Below are 22296 nucleotides of genomic sequence, written 5' to 3'. Positions count from 1 at the left end.
GAGCTAAGTGTCCAACTTTGTTCTTTTGCATGTGACTATTCAGTTGTTCCAGCACCATCTGTTTAAAAGACTATTCTGTATCCACTTGATGGTCTTCGCACCCTTGTCAAAAATCAATTGACTATAAATGTGAGGGTATTTCTGGGCATCCTATTATATTCCATTGATCTATATGTCTACCCTAATGCAAATACCACACTGTCCTGATTATTGTAGCTTTGTAGAAAGTTTTAAAGCTGAGAAATGTGAGTCCAATTTTGTTCTTTTTCAAGATTGTTTTCGCTGTTCTATGTCCCTTGCATTTCCATATGAATTTTAGGATCAGCTTGTCAATTTCTATATTAATGCTAGCTGGGATTTTGATAGAAATTATGTTGACTATGTTGATCAATTTTGGTACTATTGCCATCTTAACAATATTAACTTTTCCAGTCCATGAACACGGAATATTATTCTGTTTATTTAGATCCTTAATTTCTTTCAAACGTGTTTTGTACTTTTCAATGTACAAGTCTTGGACTTCTTTTGTTAAACTAATTCCTGAGTATTTTATTTGTTTTGATCTACTGTAAGTAGAATTGTTTTCTTAAGTATATTTTGGATCATTCATTGCTAAATATATGATGATAAACAACTTTCACTCCTGGGATAAATCCTTCTTGTTCATGGTTTATAATCCTTTTAATATGTTGCGGGATGTGGCTTGCTAGTATTTTGTTGAAGAATTTTTCATATATATTTAATTAGAGCTTTTGGACTATAGTTTTTGTTCTTGTAATTTCTTTATCTAGTTTTGTATCAGAGTAATATTGACTTTGTAGAATAAGGTAGGAAGTATTCCCTTTCTTCTAATTTTTGGAAGAGTTGTTAAGAATTGATATTAGTTCTTCTAAAATATTTGCTTGAATTTACCAGAGAAGTCATCTGGGTTATGGCTTTTCTATATGAGAAGTTTTGGATTATTTATTAAACATATTTATTTGTTATAGGTCTATAGCTTCAGTAGTTTGTATCTTCTAGAAACTTGTCAATTTCATGTAGGTTATCTAATTTGTTGACATACAGTTGTTCATTTATTTCCTTGTTATCTTTATTTCTGTAAGGTCAATAGTGATGTTCCCTCTTTCATTCCTGATTTTAATAGTTTGAGTCTTCTTTTTTTTTCTCTTTGTCAGTCTAACTAAAGGTGTGTCAATTTTGCTGATCTCTTCAAAGAAACAAGTTTTGGTTTTGTCATTATTATTTTTCTATTCTCTGTCATTTTTTTCTACTCAAATCTTTATACTTTCTTACCTTCACTTACTTTAAGTTTAGTTTACTCTTTTTTTGCCAGTTTTCTAAGGGGGAGGGTTATATTAGTGATTTCAGATTTTTCTTCTTTTTAAGTGCAGGCATTTACAGAGATAATTTTACTTTTAAGGACTGCTTTTGTTGCATCCCCAAAATTTTGGCACATTTTGTTTTCATTTTCATTCATCACAAAGTATTTTCTAATTTCTCTTCTGAGTTCGTCTTCGACCCAGTGGTAATTTAAGAGTGTGTTGTTTTATTTATACACACTTGTAAATTTCCCAACGTCTTTCTATTATTAATTTCTGATTTATTTATTTTGTTGTCAGAAAAGATACCTTTCATGATTTCAATACTTTTAAATCATTTAGGCTTGGTTTTATGGCTTTGCATAGGATCTACTATAGAAAATATTCCATATGTGCTTGAGAAGAATATATATTCTGCTGTTATTGGTTGGAGTGTTTTATTCATATCTGTTAAGCAAAGTTGGTCTATAATGTGTTCAAGTCTTCTAGATCCTTGTTGATTCTCCAACCAGTTGTTCTATCCATTATTGAAATTAGAGAATTGAAGTCTCCAACAATTATTGTTGTATCATTTATTTTTCCTTCTATTTTGTCAGTTTTGCGCCACATATTTTTTGGCTCTCTTGTTAGGTTCATTTATATATATATATATAAATTGTTTTATCTTTCTGATTGATTGACCCTTTTATAATTATGAAATATCCTTCTTTATCTTGGGTAACACTTTTGTCTTAAAGTCTTTGACTGCTCCACTCCAGCTCTCTTATCATTTCTTGTTTGCATGATATATCTTTTTTGTCCTTTTCCTTTCAATTTGTTTGTATCTTTGAAACTAAAGATGTCTCTTGTAGACAACATATCGTTGGATCTTGTCCTTTTTTATCTAGTCTCACAATATCTGCCTTTTGTTTTAATTATTTAATCCAGTCACATTTAATGCTGTTATTGTGGCTAGATTTAAGCCTGCCTTTTTTTTTTAATGTCTCATGTCTACTTTATTCCTCCTTTACTTCAAACTTATTTTTGTAAATGGCCTGAAGTAGAAGTTAAGCATCCAGATGGTTAGCTAACTATGCTAGCACCATTTTTTAAAAAATGGTCTTTTTCCACCACATTGCAATGCCTCCTTTATCATATGTATTTTTCTCATACACAGTCATCTGTATTTATTAAATTTTTATTATTTTCTACTTGTGTGTTTGTTTTCTCTTATGTCAACACCCATTGTTTTATTTCAGTAACTTTATAGTAAATTTCAACCTCTAGTATAGCAAGTCCCTCTTCACTTTCCTTCTTTTTCAAAATTTTATTAGATATTCTCAGATATTAATTGTCCATGTGAATCTTTGAAATCCAAAAGAAAAGCCCATTTGTAATCCTTTTTGAATTTCAAAACACACACACATACACACTCATGCGTTCACTTTATAGTAACATGGTATATATGAATTTAGGCAATTCATTTAAAATGAAAATTGTTAAGTGGTAACATAGCACATGGCAGTGCAACAGAACAGAATGATTTATGTAATTTTCACTTAATGTTTTCTTGACATAGGGTGTATGCTATTGAAAGTAGTGCCATCAGGATGTTAAAAGAGAGAATTATTTCACGAAAATCTGACCTCATTTCTGCTTTCGAACTTCATGATCCCAATAAATCAGGTAAGAAAATCAAGTAATGCTTCCCATTCTTTACCACACCAGCTTATATACTGATCAGTCATATAAAAAAGGATTCCCTCTATATAAGCAAAAATTATCTGATGTATTTCTTTGTGTTAAAACAAACAAGCAAAAAACCACCAGAGGACTGTACCGCACAGAGAACCCTAATGTAAACTGTGGACTATAGTTAATAGTATAATGATAATATTGTTTCATCAATTGTGACAAAGGTACCAGGCTAATGCAAAATGTTAACAATAGGGAACTCTGTATTTTCTGCATGATTTTTCTACAAACCTACAGTTTCTCTAATAAAGTATTTTTTTAAAAGCACTGAAAGTGACCTTCCATTATCTCATGAAGGCTTTCTACAAAAGCCTATAACAAATAGCACACTTAATGGAGAAATGTTGAAAGCGCTCCTTCTAAGATTGGCAATAAGGCAAGGATGCTGTGGGAGGCTAAATAATGGCTCCCCAAATATGTCTACACCACAATTCCTGGACTCCCTTACTCTTACTGTATTTAGCAAAAGGAACTTTGACAATGTAATTAAATTAAAGATTTCAAGATGGGGAAATTATCCTGGATTATGCAGGTGGACCAATTGTACTCACAATGATCTTTTTTTTATTATTATTAATTAAAAAACAAATTGACTAACACAACATTTAGAAATCATTCCATTCTACATATGCAAATCAGTAATTCTTAATATCATCACATAGATGTATGATCATCATTTCTTAGTACATTTGCATCGATTTAGAAAAAGAAATAGCAAGACAACAGAAAAAGAAATAAAATGATAATATAGAGAAAAAATAAAATACAAAATACAAAAAATATATATAAAAAAACAGAACAAACAAACAAACAAAAAACTATAGCTCAGATGCAGCTTCATTCAGTGTTTTAACATAATTACATTGCAATTAGGTAGTATTGTGCTGTCCATTTCTGAGTTTTTGTATCCAGTCCTGTTGCAGTCTGTATCCCTTCAGCTCCAATTACCCATTATCTTACCCTGTTTCTAACTCCTGATGGTCTCTGTTACCAATGACATATTCCAAGTTTATTCTCTAATGTCGGTTCACATCAGTGGGACCATACAGTATTTGTCCTTTCGTTTTTGGCTAGTCTCACTCAGCATAATGTTCTCTAGGTCCATCCATGTTATTACATGCTTCATAAGTTTATTCTGTCTTAAAGCTGCATAATATTCCATCGTATGTATATACCACAGTTTGTTTAGCCACTAGTCTGTTGATGGACATTTTGGCTGTTTCCATTTCTTTGCAATTGTAAATAACGCTGCTATAAACATTGGTGTGCAAATGTCCGTTTGTGTCTTTGCCCTTAAGTCCTTTGAGTAGATACCTAGCAATGGTATTGCTGGGTCGTATGGCAATTCTATATTCAGCTTTTTGAGGAACCGCCAAACTGCCTTCCACAGTGGTTGCACCATTTGACATTCCCACCAACAGTGGATAAGTGTGCCTCTTTCTCCGCATCCTCTCCAGCACTTGTCATTTTCTGTTTTGTTGATAATGACCATTCTGGTGGGTGTGAGATGATATCTCATTGTGGTTTTGATTTGCATTTCTCTAATGGCCAGGGACATTGAGCATCTCTTCATGTGCCTTTTGGCCATTTGTATTTCCTCTTCTGAGAGGTGTCTGTTCAAGTCTTTTTCCCATTTTGTAATTGGGTTGGCTGTCTTTTTGTTGTTGAGTTGAACGATCTCTTTATAAATTCTGGATACTAGACCTTTATCTGATATGTCGTTTCCAAATATTGTCTCCCATTGTGAAGGCTGTCTTTCTACTTTCTTGATGAAGTTCTTTGATGCACAAAAGTGTTTAATTTTGAGGAGTTCCCATTTATTTCTTTCTTTCTTCAGTGCTCTTGCTTTAGGTTTAAGGTCCATAAAACCGCCTCCAATTGTAAGATTCATAAGATATCTCCCTACATTTTCCTCTAACTGTTTTATGGTCTTAGACCTAATGTTTAGATCTTTGATCCATTTTGAGTTAATTTTTGTATAGGGTGTGAGATACGGGTCCTCTTTCATTCTTTTGCATATGGATATCCAGTTCTCTAGGCACCATTTATTGAAGAGACTGTTCTGTCCCGGGTGAGTTGGCTTGACTGCCTTATCAAAGATCAAATGTCCATAGATGAGAGGGTCTATATCTGAGCACTCTATTCGATTCCATTGGTCGATATATCTATCTTTATGCCAATACCATGCTGTTTTGACCACTGTGGCTTCATAATATGCCTTAAAGTCAGGCAGTGCGAGACCTCCAGCTTCGTTTTTTTTCCTCAAGATGTTTTTAGCAATTCGGGGCACCCTGCCCTTCCAGATAAATTTGCTTATTGGTTTTTCTATTTCCGAAAAATAATTTGTTGGGATTTTGATTGGTATTGCATTGAATCTGTAAATAAATTTAGGTAGGATTGACATCTTAACTATATTTAGTCTTCCAATCCATGAACACGGTATGCCCTTCCATCTATTTAGGTCTTCTGTGATTTCTTTTAGCAGTTTTTTGTAGTTTTCTTTGTATAGGTCTTTTGCCTCTTTAGTTAAATTTATTCCTAAGTATTTTATTCTTTTAGTTGCAATTGTAAATGGAATTTGTTTCTTGATTTCCCCCTCAGCTTGTTCATTACTAGTGTATAGAAATGCTACAGATTTTTGAATGTTGATGTTGTAACCTGCCACTTTGCTGTACTTGTTTATTAGCTCTAGTAGTTTTGTTGTGGATTTTTCCGGGTTTTCAACATATAGTATCATATCGTCTGCAAACAGTGATAGTTTTTCTTCTTCCTTTCCAATTTTGATGCCTTGTATTTCTTTTTCTTGTCTAATTGCTCTGGCTAGAACCTCCAACATGATGTTGGATGTTGAATAATAGTGGTGATAATGGACATCCTTGTCTTGTTCCTGATCTTAGGGGGAAAGTTTTCAATTTTTCCCCATTGAGGATGATATTAGCTGTGGGTTTTTCATATATTCCCTCTATCATTTTAAGGAAGTTCCCTTGTATTCCTATCCTTTGAAGTGTTTTCAGCAGGAAAGGATGTTGAATCTTGTCAAATGCCTTCTCTGCATCAATTGAGATGATCATGTGATTTTTCTGCTTTGATTTGTTGATATGGTGTATTACATTAATTGATTTTCTTATGTTGAACCATCCTTGCATACTTGGGATGAATCCTACTTGGTCATGATGTATAATTCTTTTAATGTGTTGCTGGATTCGATTTGCTAGAATTTTGTTGAGGATTTTTGCATCTATATTCATTAGAGAGATTGGTCTGTAGTTTTCTTTTTTTGTAATATCTTTGCCTGATTTTGGTATGAGGGTGATGTTGGCTTCATAGAATGAATTAGGTAGCTTTCCCTCCACTTCGATTTTTTTTGAAGAGTTTGAGCAGAGTTGGTACTAATTCTTTCTGGAATGTTTGGTAGAATTCAGATGTGAAGCCGTCTGGTCCTGGACTTTTCTTTTTGGGAAGCTTTTGAATGACTGATTCAATTTCTTTACTTGTGATTGGTTTGTTGAGGTCGTCTATTTCTTCTTGAGTCAAAGTTGGTTGTTCATGCCTTTCTAGGAACTTGTCCATTTCATCTACATTGTTGTATTTATTAGCGTAAAGTTGTTCATAGTATCCTGTTATTGCCTCCTTTATTTCTGTGAGGTCAGTGGTTATGTCTCCTCTTCCATTTCTGATCTTATTTATTTGCATCCTCTCTCTTCTTCTTTTTGTCAATCTTGCTAAGGGCCCATCAATCTTGTTGATTTTCTCATAGAACCAACTTCTGGTCTTACTGATTTTCTCTATTGTTTTCATGTTCTCAATTTCATTTATTTCTGCTCTAATGTTTGTTATTTCTTTCCTTTTGCTTGCTTTGGGGTTAGTTTGCTGTTCTTTCTCCAGTTCTTCCAAGTGGACAGTTAATTCCTGAATTTTTGCCTTTTCTTCTTTTCTGATATAGGCATTTAGGGCAATAAATTTCCCTATTAGCACTGCCTTTGCTGCGTCCCATAGGTTTTGATATGTTGTGTTTTCATTTTCATTCGCCTCGAGATATTTACTAATTTCTTTTGTAATTTCTTCCTTGACCCACTGGTTGTTTAAGAGTGTGTTGTTGAGCCTCCACATATTTGTGAATTTTCTGGTACTCTGCCTATTATTGATTTCCAAGTTCATTCCTTTATGATCTGAGAAAGTGTTGTGTATGATTTCAGTCTTTTTAAATTTGTTAAGACTTGCTTTGTGACCCAGCATATGGTCGGTGTAATGTCCTATAAATGTCTGTTAAGTCTAGCTCATTTATTGTAATATTCAAATTCTCAGTTTCTTTATTGATCCTCTGTCTAGATGTTCTGTCCATTGATGAGAGTGGGGAATTAAAGTCTCCAACTATTATGGTAGATGTGTCTATTTCCCTTTTCAGTGTTTGCAGTGTATTCCTCACGTATTTTGGGGCATTCTGGTTTGGTGCGTAAATATTTATGATTGTTATGTCTTCTTGTTTAATTGTTCCTTTTATTAGTACATAGTATCCTTCTTTGTCTCTTTTAACTGTTTTACATTTGAAGTCTAATTTGTTGGGTATTAGTATAGCTATTCCTGCTCTTTTCTGGTTGTTATTTGCATGAAATATCTTTTCCCAACCTTTCACTTTCAACCTATGTTTATCTTTGGGTCTAAGATGTGTTTCCTGTAGACAGCATATAGAAGGATCCTGTTTTTTAATCCATTCTGCCAGTCTATGTCTTTTGATTGGGGAATTCAGTCCATTAACATTTAGTGTTATTACTGTTTGGGTAATACTTTCCTCTACCATTTTGCCTTTTGTATTATATATATCATATCTGATTTTCCTTCTTTCTACACTCTTCTCCATACCTCTCTCTTCTGTCTTTTTGTATCTGACTCTAGTGCTCCCTTTAGTATTTCTTGCAGAGCTGATCTCTTGGTCACAAATTCTCTCAGTGACTTTTTGTCTGAGAATGTTTTAATTTCTCCTTCATTTTTGAAGGACAATTTTGCTGGATATAGAAGTCTTGGTTGGCAGTTTTTTCTTTTAGTAATTTAAATATATCATCCCACTGTCTTTTAGCTTCCATGGTTTCTGCTGAGAAATCTACACATAGTCTTATTGGGTTTCCCTTGTATATGATGGATTGTTTTTCTCTTGCTGCTTTCAAGATCCTCTCTTTCTCTTTGACCTCTGACATTTTAACTAGTAAGTGTCTTGGAGAACGCCTATTTGGATCTATTCTCTTTGGGGTGCGCTGCACTTCTTGGATCTGTAATTTTAGGTCTTTCATAAGAGTTGGGAAATTTTCAGTGATAATCTCTTCCATTAGTTTTTCTCCTCCTTTTCCCTTCTCTTCTCCTTCTGGGACACCCACAACATGTATATTTGTGCGCTTCATATTATCATTCAATTCCCTGAGCCCCTGCTCAAATTTTTCCATTCTTTTCCCTATAGTTTCTGTTTCTTTTTGGATTTCAGATGTTCCATCCTCCAGTTGACTAATTCTAGCCTCTGTCTCTTTAAATCTACCATTGTAGGTTTCCATTGTTTTTTTTCATCTCTTCTACTGTGTCTTTCATTCCCATAAGTTCTGTGATTTGTTTTTTCAGACTTTCCATTTCTTCTTTTTGTTGATCCCATGCCTTCTTCATGTCCTCCCTCAATTTATTGATTTGGTTTTTGAAGAGGTTTTCCATTTCTGTTCGTATATTCAGAATTAGTTGTCTCAGTTCCTGTATCTCATTTGAGCTATTGGTTTGTTCCTTTGACTGGGCCATATCTTCAATTTTCCTGGTGTCATTTGTTTTTTTTGCTGGCGTCTGGGCATTTAATCAGATTTCCCTGAGTGTGGGACCCAGCAGGTTGAAAGACTTTCCTGTGAAGTCTCTGGGCTCTGTTTTTCTTTTCCTGCCCAGTATGTGGTGCTTGTCTGTCTGCGGGTCCCACCAGCAAAAAATGTTGTGGCTCCTTTAACTTTGGAAGACTCTCGCTGCTGGGTGTGTGGTGGAGACAGAGGAAAGGTTGTAGGTTGGTTTTAATGGCTTCAAATTGTGAAGTCCTGGGATCTGAATTCCTTGAGAAAAGGATTCCACCTAAGTTGCATTTCACCCCTCCCGCAGGGAAGGTTCAGGTGATAGGGAGCCCTGAAAGCAGCCTGTTTCTGCGTTCAGGGCAGTTGCAACCTGTGTAATCCCAGCGCTGAGCCCAGAGGCAATGAAGCCTCCGTAGAAACAGCTGCAGAAGGCTCTGTTTCGCCCCCTTTCTTCTTTTTCAGTTAGCCCAATCGGCAACTTCTGCCTTGATCAGTTTCACCTGAGCTGAGGGCCTATTTTTAGTAGTCAGAAGTTGTTCATTAATGCCACTATTGGTGTTAGGTTGGGCTCAGCCTCTACTACTGTTGGAGACTCTTTCCTTTCCCTCCGGGAAGTCGTCTGTGGGGGAGGGGCGCCGGCCGCCATGGCTTGGGGGACCAGTGTTCCGAGGCTCCCAGCTGGCCCGGGAAGCTGCATGTGTGGGAGGGGCTCCGGTCGCCGGCTGCCGCGGCTTGGGGAACCACTGTTCCGAGGCTCCCAGCCGGCCCGGGAAGCCGCGCATGGGAGGGCCACCACGGCTTGGGGAACCACCAATCCGAGGCTCCCAGCCGGCCCGGGAAGCTGTGTGTGTGGAGGGGGCTCCGGTCGCCAGCCGCCGTGGCTTGGGGAACCGCTGTTCCGTGGCTCCCAGCTGGCCCGGAAGCTGCGTGTGGGAGGGCCGCCGCGGCTTGGGGAACCGCTGATCCGAGGCTCCCAGCCGGCCCGGGAAGCCACGTGTGTGGAAGGGGCTCCAGTCGCTGGCCACTGCAGCTTGGGGAACCGCCACTCCGAGGTTCCCAGCTGGCCCGGGAAGCCGCGCGTGGGGGAGGGGTGCCGGCCGCCGCGGCTTGGGGAACCGCCGATCCGAAGCTCCCAGCTGGCCCAGGAAGGAGGGAGGGAGGGGCTCTACCTGCCAGCCGCCACGGCCCGGGGAAGCGCGCACCTCTCGGGGACCTCACCGCAGCGGAGTCTCTTAGCCGGTCCATCCGGTCCAGAATGGGGCATACTGTGTATCTGGTCTCTGTCGTGGCTCCAGGAGCTGTTCTGTACTGTTTCTAGTTCTTTATTAGTTGTTCTGGAGGAGGAACTAAGACCCACGCGCCTTACTAAGCCGCCATCTTCTCCGGAAGTCACAATGATCTTTATAAGAGGGAAGCAGGACGAGTTAGAGTCAAAGAAGACAATGTGAGGATTGAAGCAGAGATGGGAATAATACACTTTGAAGATGTAGAAAGGGGCCAAAAGATGGACTATAGGCAGCACCTAGAAGCTGAAGAAGTCAAGAAAATGGATTCTTCCTTCAGAGCCCCCAGAAGGAACAGCCCTGCCAACACCTTGACTTTAGCCCATTGAAAGTGACTTGGAATTATGATCCCTATAATTGTAAGAAAATAAGTTTCTGTTATTTTAAGCCATTAAGTCTGTGGTAATCTGTTACAGTAGCAATAGGAAATTAAAACATATGTCCACAATCAACATTTCTATTCAACATTGTACTGGGGATGCTAGCCAATGCAATAAGGCAAGAAAAGGAAATAAAATGATAATTGGAAAGGAAGAAATAAAACTTATTATTTGTAGACAACATGATTGGGTATATAGAAAAGTCCAAACAAATCCACAAAAGCTATTATAATTAGTTTTATTAGAATTAGAATGGTTAGAATTAATAAGTGAATTTGGCACATTGTTGAATATAAGGCCAATACTTGGAAATTGATTACATTTCCATATGATAGCATATCAATCAGAGTCTAATCAAGACACAGAAACCATACTAGTAATTGGATCAGGAAAATTTAATATAGCGAATGATTAACTAGTAAAAGATGATTAACTACTAAAAGGAATAAAAGAGAACTCTAAAGAATAAAGGAATAGCAAGCATAGAGAGCAACTAGTATCTCTAGGGCTCTGAAAAAATAGCCCCAAAAGGCACAAACTTGCTGAGAGTCAGACCTCTTGGGAGAGGATCTAGCTATAGCCCACTGGACAGAGGAGAAGTTCACTGAGGTATTTCAGGTGTGATCTTATCTGCAGCTTATGGGCCAGAACTAAAGAGGAGGGAGCCACACACTGGGGTGTCAGCAAAATTCTCTAGAGACTGTGTACCACTGTGTCTCCCATACACTACCATACACTGGATGCATCTCCTACATACCAATGCCAACCATGCTGTGCTGTTGAAGCAAGAAGTAAAGTATACCAGAACCAGAAAGAGAAGCTGCTTCTTCTGCTATTCTTTGCAGTATTCTTTCTGTGCCCTATACTGACAAAGCCTAACATTATAGCAGCTATAAAATGAGAAGTATTTACAGGGTCCGGCTCCAGGATCACAAAACAGGGCAAAGGATAGGTTTTGAGTTGAGTGAGAATAAATTGATATCTGGTAGAACCAGAAATTAACTTTTAGATAATGATATTTTTAAAAAGATAGTCACAATAGATAAAATAATCAAGTATGCAGGAAGAAATTTAATAAATTATGCATGAGATTTCCTCATGGAAACTATGAAATATTAAGAGAAAGAGGGCTGAAATAAATGCACTGGTATTAGTGTGCTCAACGGTCAACATTATCAAGATAAATTCTCCCCAAATTGAGCTATAGGTTCAATGCAATTCCAGTCAAAATACCAACATGGGGATTTTTTTCACAGATTTTGAGAAACCACATCTAAAATTTATATGTAAATGTGAGAGAGCAAAAATAGCCAAGACATTCTTGAAGAAAAAGAAGAAGGTTGGAGTACTTGTCCTCTTGTGTATCAAGACATGTTATGAAAGTACAGTGATTATAATAGTATGGAATTGGCATAAGGATAACCCATGTGGACAAATGGAACTAAAATAGAGAACCTGAATCCATGCATACATGGACACTTTAAGGTGCCACTGCCACACAGTGGGGATAGAATAGTCTTTTCAATGAATGATGCTGGGCCAAATGGATATTATTCTAGTTTGTTAGCTTCCGGAATGCAATAAACCAGAAATGGAATGGCTTTTAAAAAGGGGAATTTAATAAGTTGCTAGTTTACAGTTCTAAGGCCGAGAAAATGTCCCAAGTAAAACAAGTCTATAGAAATGTCCAATCCAAGGCATCCAGGGAAAGATACCTTGGTTCAAGAAGGCCGATGAAGTTCAGGGTTTCTCTCTCAAGTGGAAGGGCACATGGTGAACACGGTCAGGGTTCCTCTCTCATCTGGAAGGGCACATGGTGAACACAGTCAGGGTTTCTCTCTCAGCTGGAAGGGCACGTGGCAAACACAGCGTCATCTGCTAGCTTCTCCTGGCTTCCTGTTTCATGAAGCTCCCTGGGAGGCATTTTCCTTCTTCATCTCCAAAGGTCGCTGCCTGGTGGACTCTGCTTCTCATGGCTATGTCATTCTGCTCTGCTCTCTCTGAATCGCTCTTTCTCCAAAATGTTTCCTCTTCTATAGGATTCCAGTAAACTAATAAAGATCCACCCAAATGGGTGGAGACACGCCTCCACCTAATCCAGTTTAACAACCACTCTTGATTAAATCACATCTCCAAGGAGATGATCTAATTACAGTTTCAAACATACAATGCTGAATAGGGATTAGAAGCAGCAGCTGCCTTTACAAAATGGGATTAGGATTAAAACATGGCTTTTCTAGAGTACATACATCATTTCAAACCAGCACAGATATCCATATGAAAAACAAAGCTTATGGAAGGACAATTTACAAGAGAGTTTATTTATGCCATTAGACTTGGCAAAGATGTTATAAATAGTACTGGAAAACACTAACAATAAAGAAAGAAGTAATTTTAATTACATTAAATTAAAATTTAATTGCATTAAAATTAAGAAGTTCTAGTCATTAAGCTACATTATTAGAGGAATGAAAAAAGTCAAGCCATAGACTGAGAGAAGTTATTTGCAACACATGTATTTGACAAAAGGCTCACATCCAGAAAATATAAAAACTCCTTGAGATAGTTAGGTTCAGGTGTCAACTTGGCCAGGTGATGATGCCCCATTCTGTTGCTGTGGACATAAATCATCAGTATGTGAAATTCATCTATGGGTGATTGCATTTGTGGTTGGCTAAGGGGAGTGCCTTCCACAGTGCATGAGGTTTAGTTTAATTAGCTGGAGGCTTAAAAGAGAGAGATCCGAAGCAAGCTAAGCAGCTCAGCATACCTCATCTCAGCACTTGGAGCTCAGCCCAGATGTTTGGAGATGCAGAAAGGAATCGCCCCAGGAAATGCTGTTGAAACCCAGAAGCCAGAAGAGAAAGCCAGCAGTAGTCATGGTGTACCCTCCCGTGTGACAGAGAACCTTGCATGAAAGCTAGCTGCCTTTCTTCTGAAGAACTGTAAATTTATAGCTATATAAATCTCCTTATTAAAAGCTGATCCATCTCTGGTGTGTTGCATTCTGGAAGCTTCAGCAAACTAAAACACTCCTTTTAATCAAGAGAAAAAACAGAAAATGCTGTAAAAAAATTGGCAAAAAAACTTGTATAGCCAGTTCACTAAAGAGGATATTCAAATAGCCAATAAATGAAAAGGTGCTTAATCTCTTTGATAATCTATGAAATGAACATTAAATCTACAATGAGGTATTACTACACTGTCCCTAGAATGGCTGAAATGAAAAAGATTGGCAATATCAAATGTTGACAAGGATGTAGAACAATTGGAACTCTATACTGCTTGTGGAAATCTAAATTGGTACAACCATATTAGAAAACTGGGGTATCAAATGAAGCTAAACCTTTTATATACCCTATGATCCAGCAATTTCACTCCTAGGTATACACCCAACAGAAATGCAGGTAGATATATGCACCAATGGCATTTATAGAAATATTCTTAGCAACATGGTTTATAATAGCCCCAAACTAGAAATATCCAAGGTTCATCAGTAATAGAATGGATATGTAAGTTATGAATATTCATACTGTGGAACACTATATGCCAATGAAAATGAATAAGCTACAGCTAAATGGAACAACATTGCTGAATCTCATGAACCTAGTGTTGAACAAAAGAAGCCAGAAACGGTTCCTCAGGAAGCTAAGTATAGAATTGCCATATGATCCAGCAATCCCATTACTAGGTATATATTCAGAGGAACTGAGGGTATGGACACAAATGGGCATTTGTACACCGATATTTATAGCAGCATTATTTATGATTGTCAAGAGATAGAAACAACCCAAATGTCCATCAGTAGACAAGTGGCTAAACAAGCTGTGGTCTATACATACGATGGAATATTATGCAGCTATAAGACAGAATAAAGTCATAAAGCATGTAACAACATGGATGAACCTTGAGGACATTATGCTGAGTGAAATTAGCCAGAAACAAAAGGACAAATGCTGTATGGTCTTACTAATAGGAACTAATATTAATGAGTAAACTTGGAGAGTTAAAGCTATTAAGAAGGTTATCAGGAGATAGAAAGAGGGTCGAGACTGGGCATTTGTGTTGAAGGAATACAGATTGTGCAACAGGACTGATTATAAAAATTCAGAAATGAATAGTACAATAACATAAGTACACTGATGAAGCTGAATGTGAGTATGGTTGAGGGAGAAGGGCTGGAGTACATATGAAATCAGAAAGAAAGACAGGAGAAAGACTGAGATAGGATAACTTAGGAATGACTAGAGTGGAGAGTGATGGTGATTAAATGTACAAATATCAGAACGTTTCCGCTAATTAAAGAAAATCCTTTCTAAGAAGGTACATCTCTTCCCCAGAGCTGTATCACACCAACCTTTGGACCCTCTGCTGGGAAGTAGAATCAAGTCTCAAATAATGCCTTTTAATTATATCCTCTAGTATTATATATGTAGGACAATACTGTATCATACCTCTGTGAATGTAAAATATCTTGTACCTGCTTAATGATACATAGTACTGACTGTGCTATATCAGACCTGTTTTTGATGATGTCATTCTAGAATTTAATGATACATAGTAGTGACTGTGCTATATCAGGCCTGTTTTTTTTTTTTAAACATGGGCAGGCACCGGGAATCGAACCCGGGTCCTCGGGCACGGCAGGCAAGCATTCTTGCCTTCTGAGCCACTGTGGCCCACCCTCAGGCCTGTTTTTGATGACGTTATTTTAGAATTTTTTCTTTCCAAATGACGATTGAGAAGCTAATAAAAAATGGTGTCAGATACCATAACATTAATAGAAAAAAAAAGGAAGCCAGAAGGCCCCTCCCCCAAATAAATATTGGTTCCATTTATATAGACATAAAAAAAAAGGCAAAAAAGAAACTAGAGTGTGAGAGATAAAGATAGCAGCTTTCCTTGGGAAAACAGGAGGTGGTAATAATTGTGAGGGGCACACAATTTGGATACAGGCAGCGTTTAATTTCTTGCTCTTGGTGGTTGTTGCACAAGAGTTCAACAGTGTTGATGATGGTTATGATAATTCCTTGAGCTTTATTTTTGTTTTGTGAACTTTTCTGTATGTGATAACTGTCAATTAAAAAAAAATGTCCTTAGCTGATAAGTGCGTGGGGAAATGTTCTGGTGGGAATGTAAATGGATAGATTCTTTCTGGAAAGCAGTTTGGTTATATATATATCAAAAGCCTTAAAAATGTGCATACACTTTGATCCCGTAATTCTTCTACTTCTAGAAATAATCCCAAGGAATACTTTCATAGTCATTAAAATGATGATATAGATCTATATTTATGATATAAATGTACTTCCATGATTTATTATAAGTAAAAAAAGTAGATTAGAGTAAATGTGTGTATGGGCATTGTCATATGCAATACATGTACATAAAATCTATACTGCAGTGTAATGTTTATTTGGTTTTAGGACAGATAAAATATGTATAGTTTATGTATACACATGTTTACATATATAGAAAAAAGAGTTTAAGTAATAACATTGCTTTCTGTATATCCTAAATTATTTTAAATGTGCATATCTTTAATAATCAGAAAAGGTGGAGATTTTCTATTTTGAAAAATTTCATGCAATATTAGGGGAAAAAGGATATTACATAGGAAAATGAAAGGTGAGTAAAGTAAATCTTTATTCTTTATATTCTTTTGTGTTTCTTCTCCAATAAGCATACCTTAGTTTGTTAATCAGAAAAAGGAAAAAAAATTAACACCAAAAGTCTTATTTGTTACATGTAATGGTAAGGGAAAGATCTTTAGTTGATTCCTCCCTCAGAGCTGTGTGGTCTGGTAGGACAAATCATAGAGAGCAGGAGGTAACCAGGCCTCAAAACCCCAGACTGCCAACTGACCCTACCAAGGACGTTGTGTTTCTTTATCAAATTATAAACCAAATGTAAAAAATGTTATGGCTTTTGTTGTTGTTAGGAAAACTTTCTTTGGGCCAGTGGGCATTTTCCATGGAGAACATTTTGGGGCTGAACTTACCATGGAGATCCCTGAGATTGCATCTGGTAAACGCAGACAAAGATGGGAATATTGACTACATGTCCAGCTTCCAGGATATCCACATTCAAAAACCTGTGAAAGAGGCAAGTGAAACATAGCCCTGGCTGGAGCAAAATACCCTTTGGCAACCCAAAAGAGTAACTTAGTCCTTTAAAACTTTGGAAATGTAATCATCTTATAGATGAGAGTAGCTGTCTTAGTAAAAGTTTAAGGGGGATCTCCCAAGTATATTGTGATATGTTCAAGAAATTTGTGTGCTCTAAAGATAGGCTCTCCCCCCGAAAGGCAAGTGAATCCATGTCAAACACGTGACTCTTATTTTAAATGTTGTCTCGCAGAAGGAAGATGTGGTATCCATTCTTTCATATAACACACCCTTTAAAATACTCAGCGTATTTCCTATTAAACTGTGAGGTTACGGACTTGCTTACATGACCCAGAATATGCCTTAAAGATTTTTAAAATTTAGCATCCCTTATTAAAATGTGAATACTCCAGGGAGAGGTGTCAGATCTCTAGTATTTATTAGTTAGCAACTCATCAGCAATAAGTTGACATTGAGCTGGAAGTGAGCCCATAGGAACTGGCACTTAGGTCATTGGTTGCAGTGCAGATGAGAGGTTGAGAACAGAGAGGAGGGAGGTAGAGTGCAGTGGGAAGACAAGGAGGAAGCTTTTGGCTTACTTAAACAGCTGTTTAACCCAGTGTTTAAGATTATAGACCTTGACTTCAGGCAACTGAGAGTCAACTCCCACCTACCAGCTATGTGAACCTTGGGAGAATTACTTTACCTCTCTATTTTCTAATCTGTAAAATGGACCCAATAATAGGTCTGTGCCTACTCCTTAGGATTGTAGTTGGAGACTGAATGAAATAACCCATATAAGCTCTTTGTGCAGAACTTGGCACAGAGGTATTCTCAGTAAATGCTGACTGTTATTTACTGTTGCCTTATTCTCCTTGGCCAGTCCTCTGAAGAACACAGACTGTAGACCACTACAGAACACAAAGAGTATGTTTTTTTTTAGCAGATTAAAGAGGGTTGGGCCTCCACAGAAGGCTTGCCTTTTCAAATTTCTGTCTCAGTGATATAATTTGAATTCATGATGATGTTTCATGTTTGTTATGTTTATTGAACTTGATCTGTGCCATTAATTCTATATGTTTTTAATGATTTAAAAAATCTTTATTTTAGGCTCAGTCTACTCTAATTGAAACTGTGTTCAGATATCGATCTGACCTGCAGATCATATACAATGTGATTGACTCTGATCATTCAGGTAAGTGAACTTTCATTAATTCAGTAGTATAAAGCAAAGGCTAGTCTGTTTCTCTGAATCTAGAACTTTTTTTTTTTAATCTATTTCATTCTTCATCCAAGCTTAATTAAACTTGAGGGAAAGAAGTGAACTCATATTATTATTGTTATTTTAGTTTGGCCACAAACTGTATTCAAGACCATTGAGGCCTACATAAGCCTATGTATCATTGGGTAAACTGGAATAGCTCCTTTTATAAATCGCCAGCATAAATCCACTGCCCGTTTAAAAATATTACTTTTTTTTTTTTGTATGCTGTTTGTTGGGGGTCACATTTCATTCTTTTTCAGTGTGACTATCCTGTTATTGTAGAACCATTTGTTGAATTTTTTGGGGGGGTGGGGTGGGGAAGTGCATGGGCCAGGAATCGAACCCAGGCCTCCCTCATGGCAGGCGAGAGTTCTACCACTGAACTACCATTGTACCCCCACTTAATTGCCCTTGGCAATAAAAAAAAATCATTCAGAAGACTCAGATTCTGTTTTGGAGACTTGAGAACTAAGCTCATTTTCTACTTAGCTTATTTTCAAACATAAAATAGTCAGATAAACTCCTATTGCAGAGACTTTTTATAAACAACAAAAAATCAGTAATCCAGCACATGAAAGTAAATTACTGCTGTAAAAAAGGCAGAGCCATTGTTTGTGATCCTCTTATTAAGCCCCAGAGTATCTTCTGCTTTGATATTGCTCTCCTCTCTGCCTTCCTTCTATGTCCCCTGCCCTTAGATTTCAGATGTTAAAATATCTGTACCACATATAGTCCCACAGCCCACAGTCCCTTCACTATTTACTCAGTCTAGCTTTTGAATAATCTTAGGATCACTTGGTAGTTGAAAGTGACATATTGCTTCTTACATTTATGATCTTGCTTTTCCATTTCCATTTCCTTGGTGTCTCAAGTGGTCAGACATGTTAGTGAGCTTCTCATTGAGACTATTCAATGAGTATGACTGCCCTATCCTTCCCTTAGGTGGGTCCTAAAACTAACACTCACAGTCTTCTACTTTTTTTAGGCATGATTTCCATGGAAGAATTTCGTACCATGTGGCAACTTTTCAGTACTCACTACAGTGTTCATATTGATGACTCCCAAGTTGATGAGCTCGCCAGCAGAATGGACTTAAACAAAGATGGAAACATTGACTTTAATGAGTTCTTAAAGGCTTTCTATGTCGTGCATAAATTTGATCATTCAAACAAATCATTCAATGCCAACCTGGCTGGCCAAAAATGAGGACTTCCCTCAGGCTCCTTATAAATAGCTAGATCCAAATCACACAATCTTTTCCAGGACCTTGAAATTCATAGTCAGTAGTAGAGAAGAGTAGACCCCAGCTCACTGTACAAGCAAATGCATGGTGTGGGTGTTGGAAGTTCCTAGTGAGTTGTTAATGTTAAGACTAGATTAAATGTCATCTGAAAGGATTTGGTTCCAGTATTAGGACTCACACATTGTCAGGGAGAAACTGGGTTTGAGTCTAGTGTTGATCTCTTAGATGCCACCTGACTGGGAAACCAGAGGAGTTTGGAAACATACTGAAAGACACCCACTGACTATCAGAGAAAGCTATTAAGTGCAACATCTGTGTATGGCTGAGGGATGGGAGGAGGAACACCAAGCTGTTAATGGAATAAAACATTTCCATCTTTAAATTGTAATCTTCTTTGGAAATGCCATACATACACCACTAATTCTAAATTGTGGGGAACCACCCTTCAGGGATGGGGGCCATATCAAATTCTTGGGGGAAGCTGTGGGCATATATTGTTTGAAAAAAAAATTTCTTTCCTATTGGAGATACAGAGTAAATACATTAAGATTGAGCCCGACAATTAATATGGTTTGACACCTTCGTTGGTAAGATGGGGCATTGGTTATGCATATATTGTGCAGTTCATTCTGCTATTCTGACTGTATATCAAACACAATAAGAGATTTCTATTTTAAGGCAAATATATTTCATTTTTCAAGTTTAGGAACTTCAAGATGTATCAGTATGCCAGACTAGATATCCTCCAACCCTGCCTGCTACAAACACCAGAAATAATGGATATATTAAAACATCTTTTTAAAAAAATATTTTATTGTAAACAACAAACAAACATACAAACATTCTTGACATGGTTACAATCAATGGCTCACAATATCATCACATAGTTGTGTATTCATCACCATGATCTTTTTTTTGAACATTGCATCTCTCCAGACAAACATCTTTTTAAAATGTACAATTGAACTTGAAAGAAAATAAAAGAAACCCGTAGACAGCCGGGAAAAAAGTATAATTAAAATTATAGCAATATTAACATCAGACAGGATAGATTTTAAGGCAAATAATGTCATTAGGGATAAAATTAGGCTCAAAGGAATGATTCACCAGGAAAATATAATGATTATAAATTTATATGAATCTAATAACAAAGCTTTAAATTTATAATGCAAAAATTGACATACCTACAAGAAGAAACTGAGGGAGATTTTTAATATACCTCTATCAGTTAGTGGTCATGTAAATAAAAAATTTGGTAAACAAAAGATTGGACAACCCAATTAATCCCCTGATCATATAAATGTAAATATATATATATATATATAATGTGTGTACATATAATATGTATGTGTATGTGTGCATATATATAACCCTGCAAACAATTTTAGAGGATACACATTATTTTCAAACACACATGGAACATTCATGAAATTTGATTAAGTACTAGGTAGGCCACAAAACATACCTCAAATAACAAGTAATCAATAACAAGATTACACTAGCTGATGATAATGCAATTAAATTAGAAACTGATGTAAAAAGATAACCATAAAAGTGAATAAATGAAAAAGGGGTTTGACTGTAGGTATACCAGAAATTATTTAAAAAAAAATTTTAAAGATTACTGTGAATAACTTTGTCAATAATTTTTTTTTAGAGTAAGCAGGCAGAAAATTTATTGAGAACACATGTAAGAGAATGGGCGCATATTCTCACAATGACAGAGGTGAGGGAGGTGAGAGACAATAGTCAATGGGCAATATGGGGTCATTTGCTCCTATAGATTGGCTTTAGTTATTTTCCCCTCCCCTTTCCTCATTCAGGGCTCTTTCTTCTATCCACCCTTCTCTGCAGGGTGGTGCCTGGTGGTAGATAGTGTATTTGGGTGAGTCTGTTGGCTCCACACGTCTCCATAGATGACTCACTCAGGTGGGGGTCTTTTGGCTTCAGCTGAGTCTCCTGCCGCTGGGTGTTTCCCGTAAATGGGTACTTGCTGGCAGGTTATCTGTCCAGGACATGGGCCCTCCTGAGGTCGATTAACTGTCTTTGCTTAAGGGCTTCTTCAAGATTTTTTTTTTCTCCTCCCTCCTTGTTCTAGCCTGCCTCAAATCCCCCCTCAGAGAGTTCTCACCCCTTAATCTTAAGGGGTGCTGAGGGATGAGGGTCTGTCTTCTATAGCTGCTTCTGGCTTGTCTATGGCAATAAATTTGAAAAATTAGATGAGTGGACTATTTTCTAGGGAAAAAATATAATATACTAACACTAACTCAACTGCATCTAACATAAAGTAACCAGCCCCAGCTGAATAACCAGCTGACTGCCAATGGATGAGTGAGTTCAGCTGAGATTATCGGCGCCTGCTCCAGGCCCAAAGAATTGCTCAGCTGAGCCCAGCTCAAATTGCTGCCTTTCAAAATTATGAGTTATATAGAGTTGTTGTTTAAAGTACTAAATGTTTGGGTAGTTTAGAATGTAGCAAAACAAACAAACAGACAAGGAAATTGATATCTACAAGTGGAGTGATGTCTTAACAAAAACTAAAATATGTGGAATTGGCTTTGGAATAAGGCATAGGGAGTGGCTGGGAAAGCAGTGAGGAAACAACAGAGACTGGAAAATCAGCTAGGAAATTGCTATAGCAGGCTGGAAAAATGGCTACTGATGTAATGTAGTTTTGAAACAATTTGTAAAACTGTAGCCTACAGCAATGTGGAAGATGGAAGATATTCTTAATAAACTTTGGATTTGACAAAGGAAATCTCCAGGCAAAATGTTGAAAGTGACAGCTGGTTTGTCCTAACTGTAGATAATAGTGTATAAGAAAAGAGAGATGAGCTAAAGGAAGAACTATTCAGTTTACAAGCAGAATTTAGGAGGAATATGAAGGGGCCAGGGCAAGCTGGGCTGAAAAACAAAAGTATTTTTCACCTCTAAATCCAACTACTAAAATATTTTCAAAGCAAATTAAAACCTGAAGGCAAATTCTGCTTCTGGCCAAGATGGATAACAGCAACCAGATTTATCCTCCTGCCTGAAACAACTAAAAGAACAACAAAATACAAATACCATGGCTTTCAAAACACTGGACAACAGACAATAAAGGTCTGAGAGAAAGAAACAAAAGACGCGGGCCCTACAATTGCCCCAGCTTACTGCCTT

General features: G+C 37.1%; 1 protein-coding gene across 1 annotated transcript in view; it reads left to right on the top strand.

The window, feature by feature from the left end:
* PPEF1 (protein phosphatase with EF-hand domain 1) overlaps positions 1-20225 on the top strand; it is a 128237-nt gene extending 108012 nt beyond the window's left edge. Inside the window, exons 17-20 of the mRNA XM_077144981.1 lie at positions 2878-2984; positions 16465-16628; positions 17741-17825; positions 18880-20225. Of these exons, the coding sequence (XP_077001096.1) occupies positions 2878-2984; positions 16465-16628; positions 17741-17825; positions 18880-19100 (577 nt within the window). The 3' untranslated portion in view covers positions 19101-20225. The remainder of the gene's footprint in view (positions 1-2877; positions 2985-16464; positions 16629-17740; positions 17826-18879) is intronic.
* The last annotated feature ends 2071 nt before the right edge of the window (positions 20226-22296 follow it).

Source organism: Tamandua tetradactyla, chromosome X, assembly GCF_023851605.1.
Source record: "Tamandua tetradactyla isolate mTamTet1 chromosome X, mTamTet1.pri, whole genome shotgun sequence".
NCBI lineage: Eukaryota > Metazoa > Chordata > Mammalia > Pilosa > Myrmecophagidae > Tamandua > Tamandua tetradactyla.
This window is presented reverse-complemented; position numbering and strand designations above follow the sequence as displayed.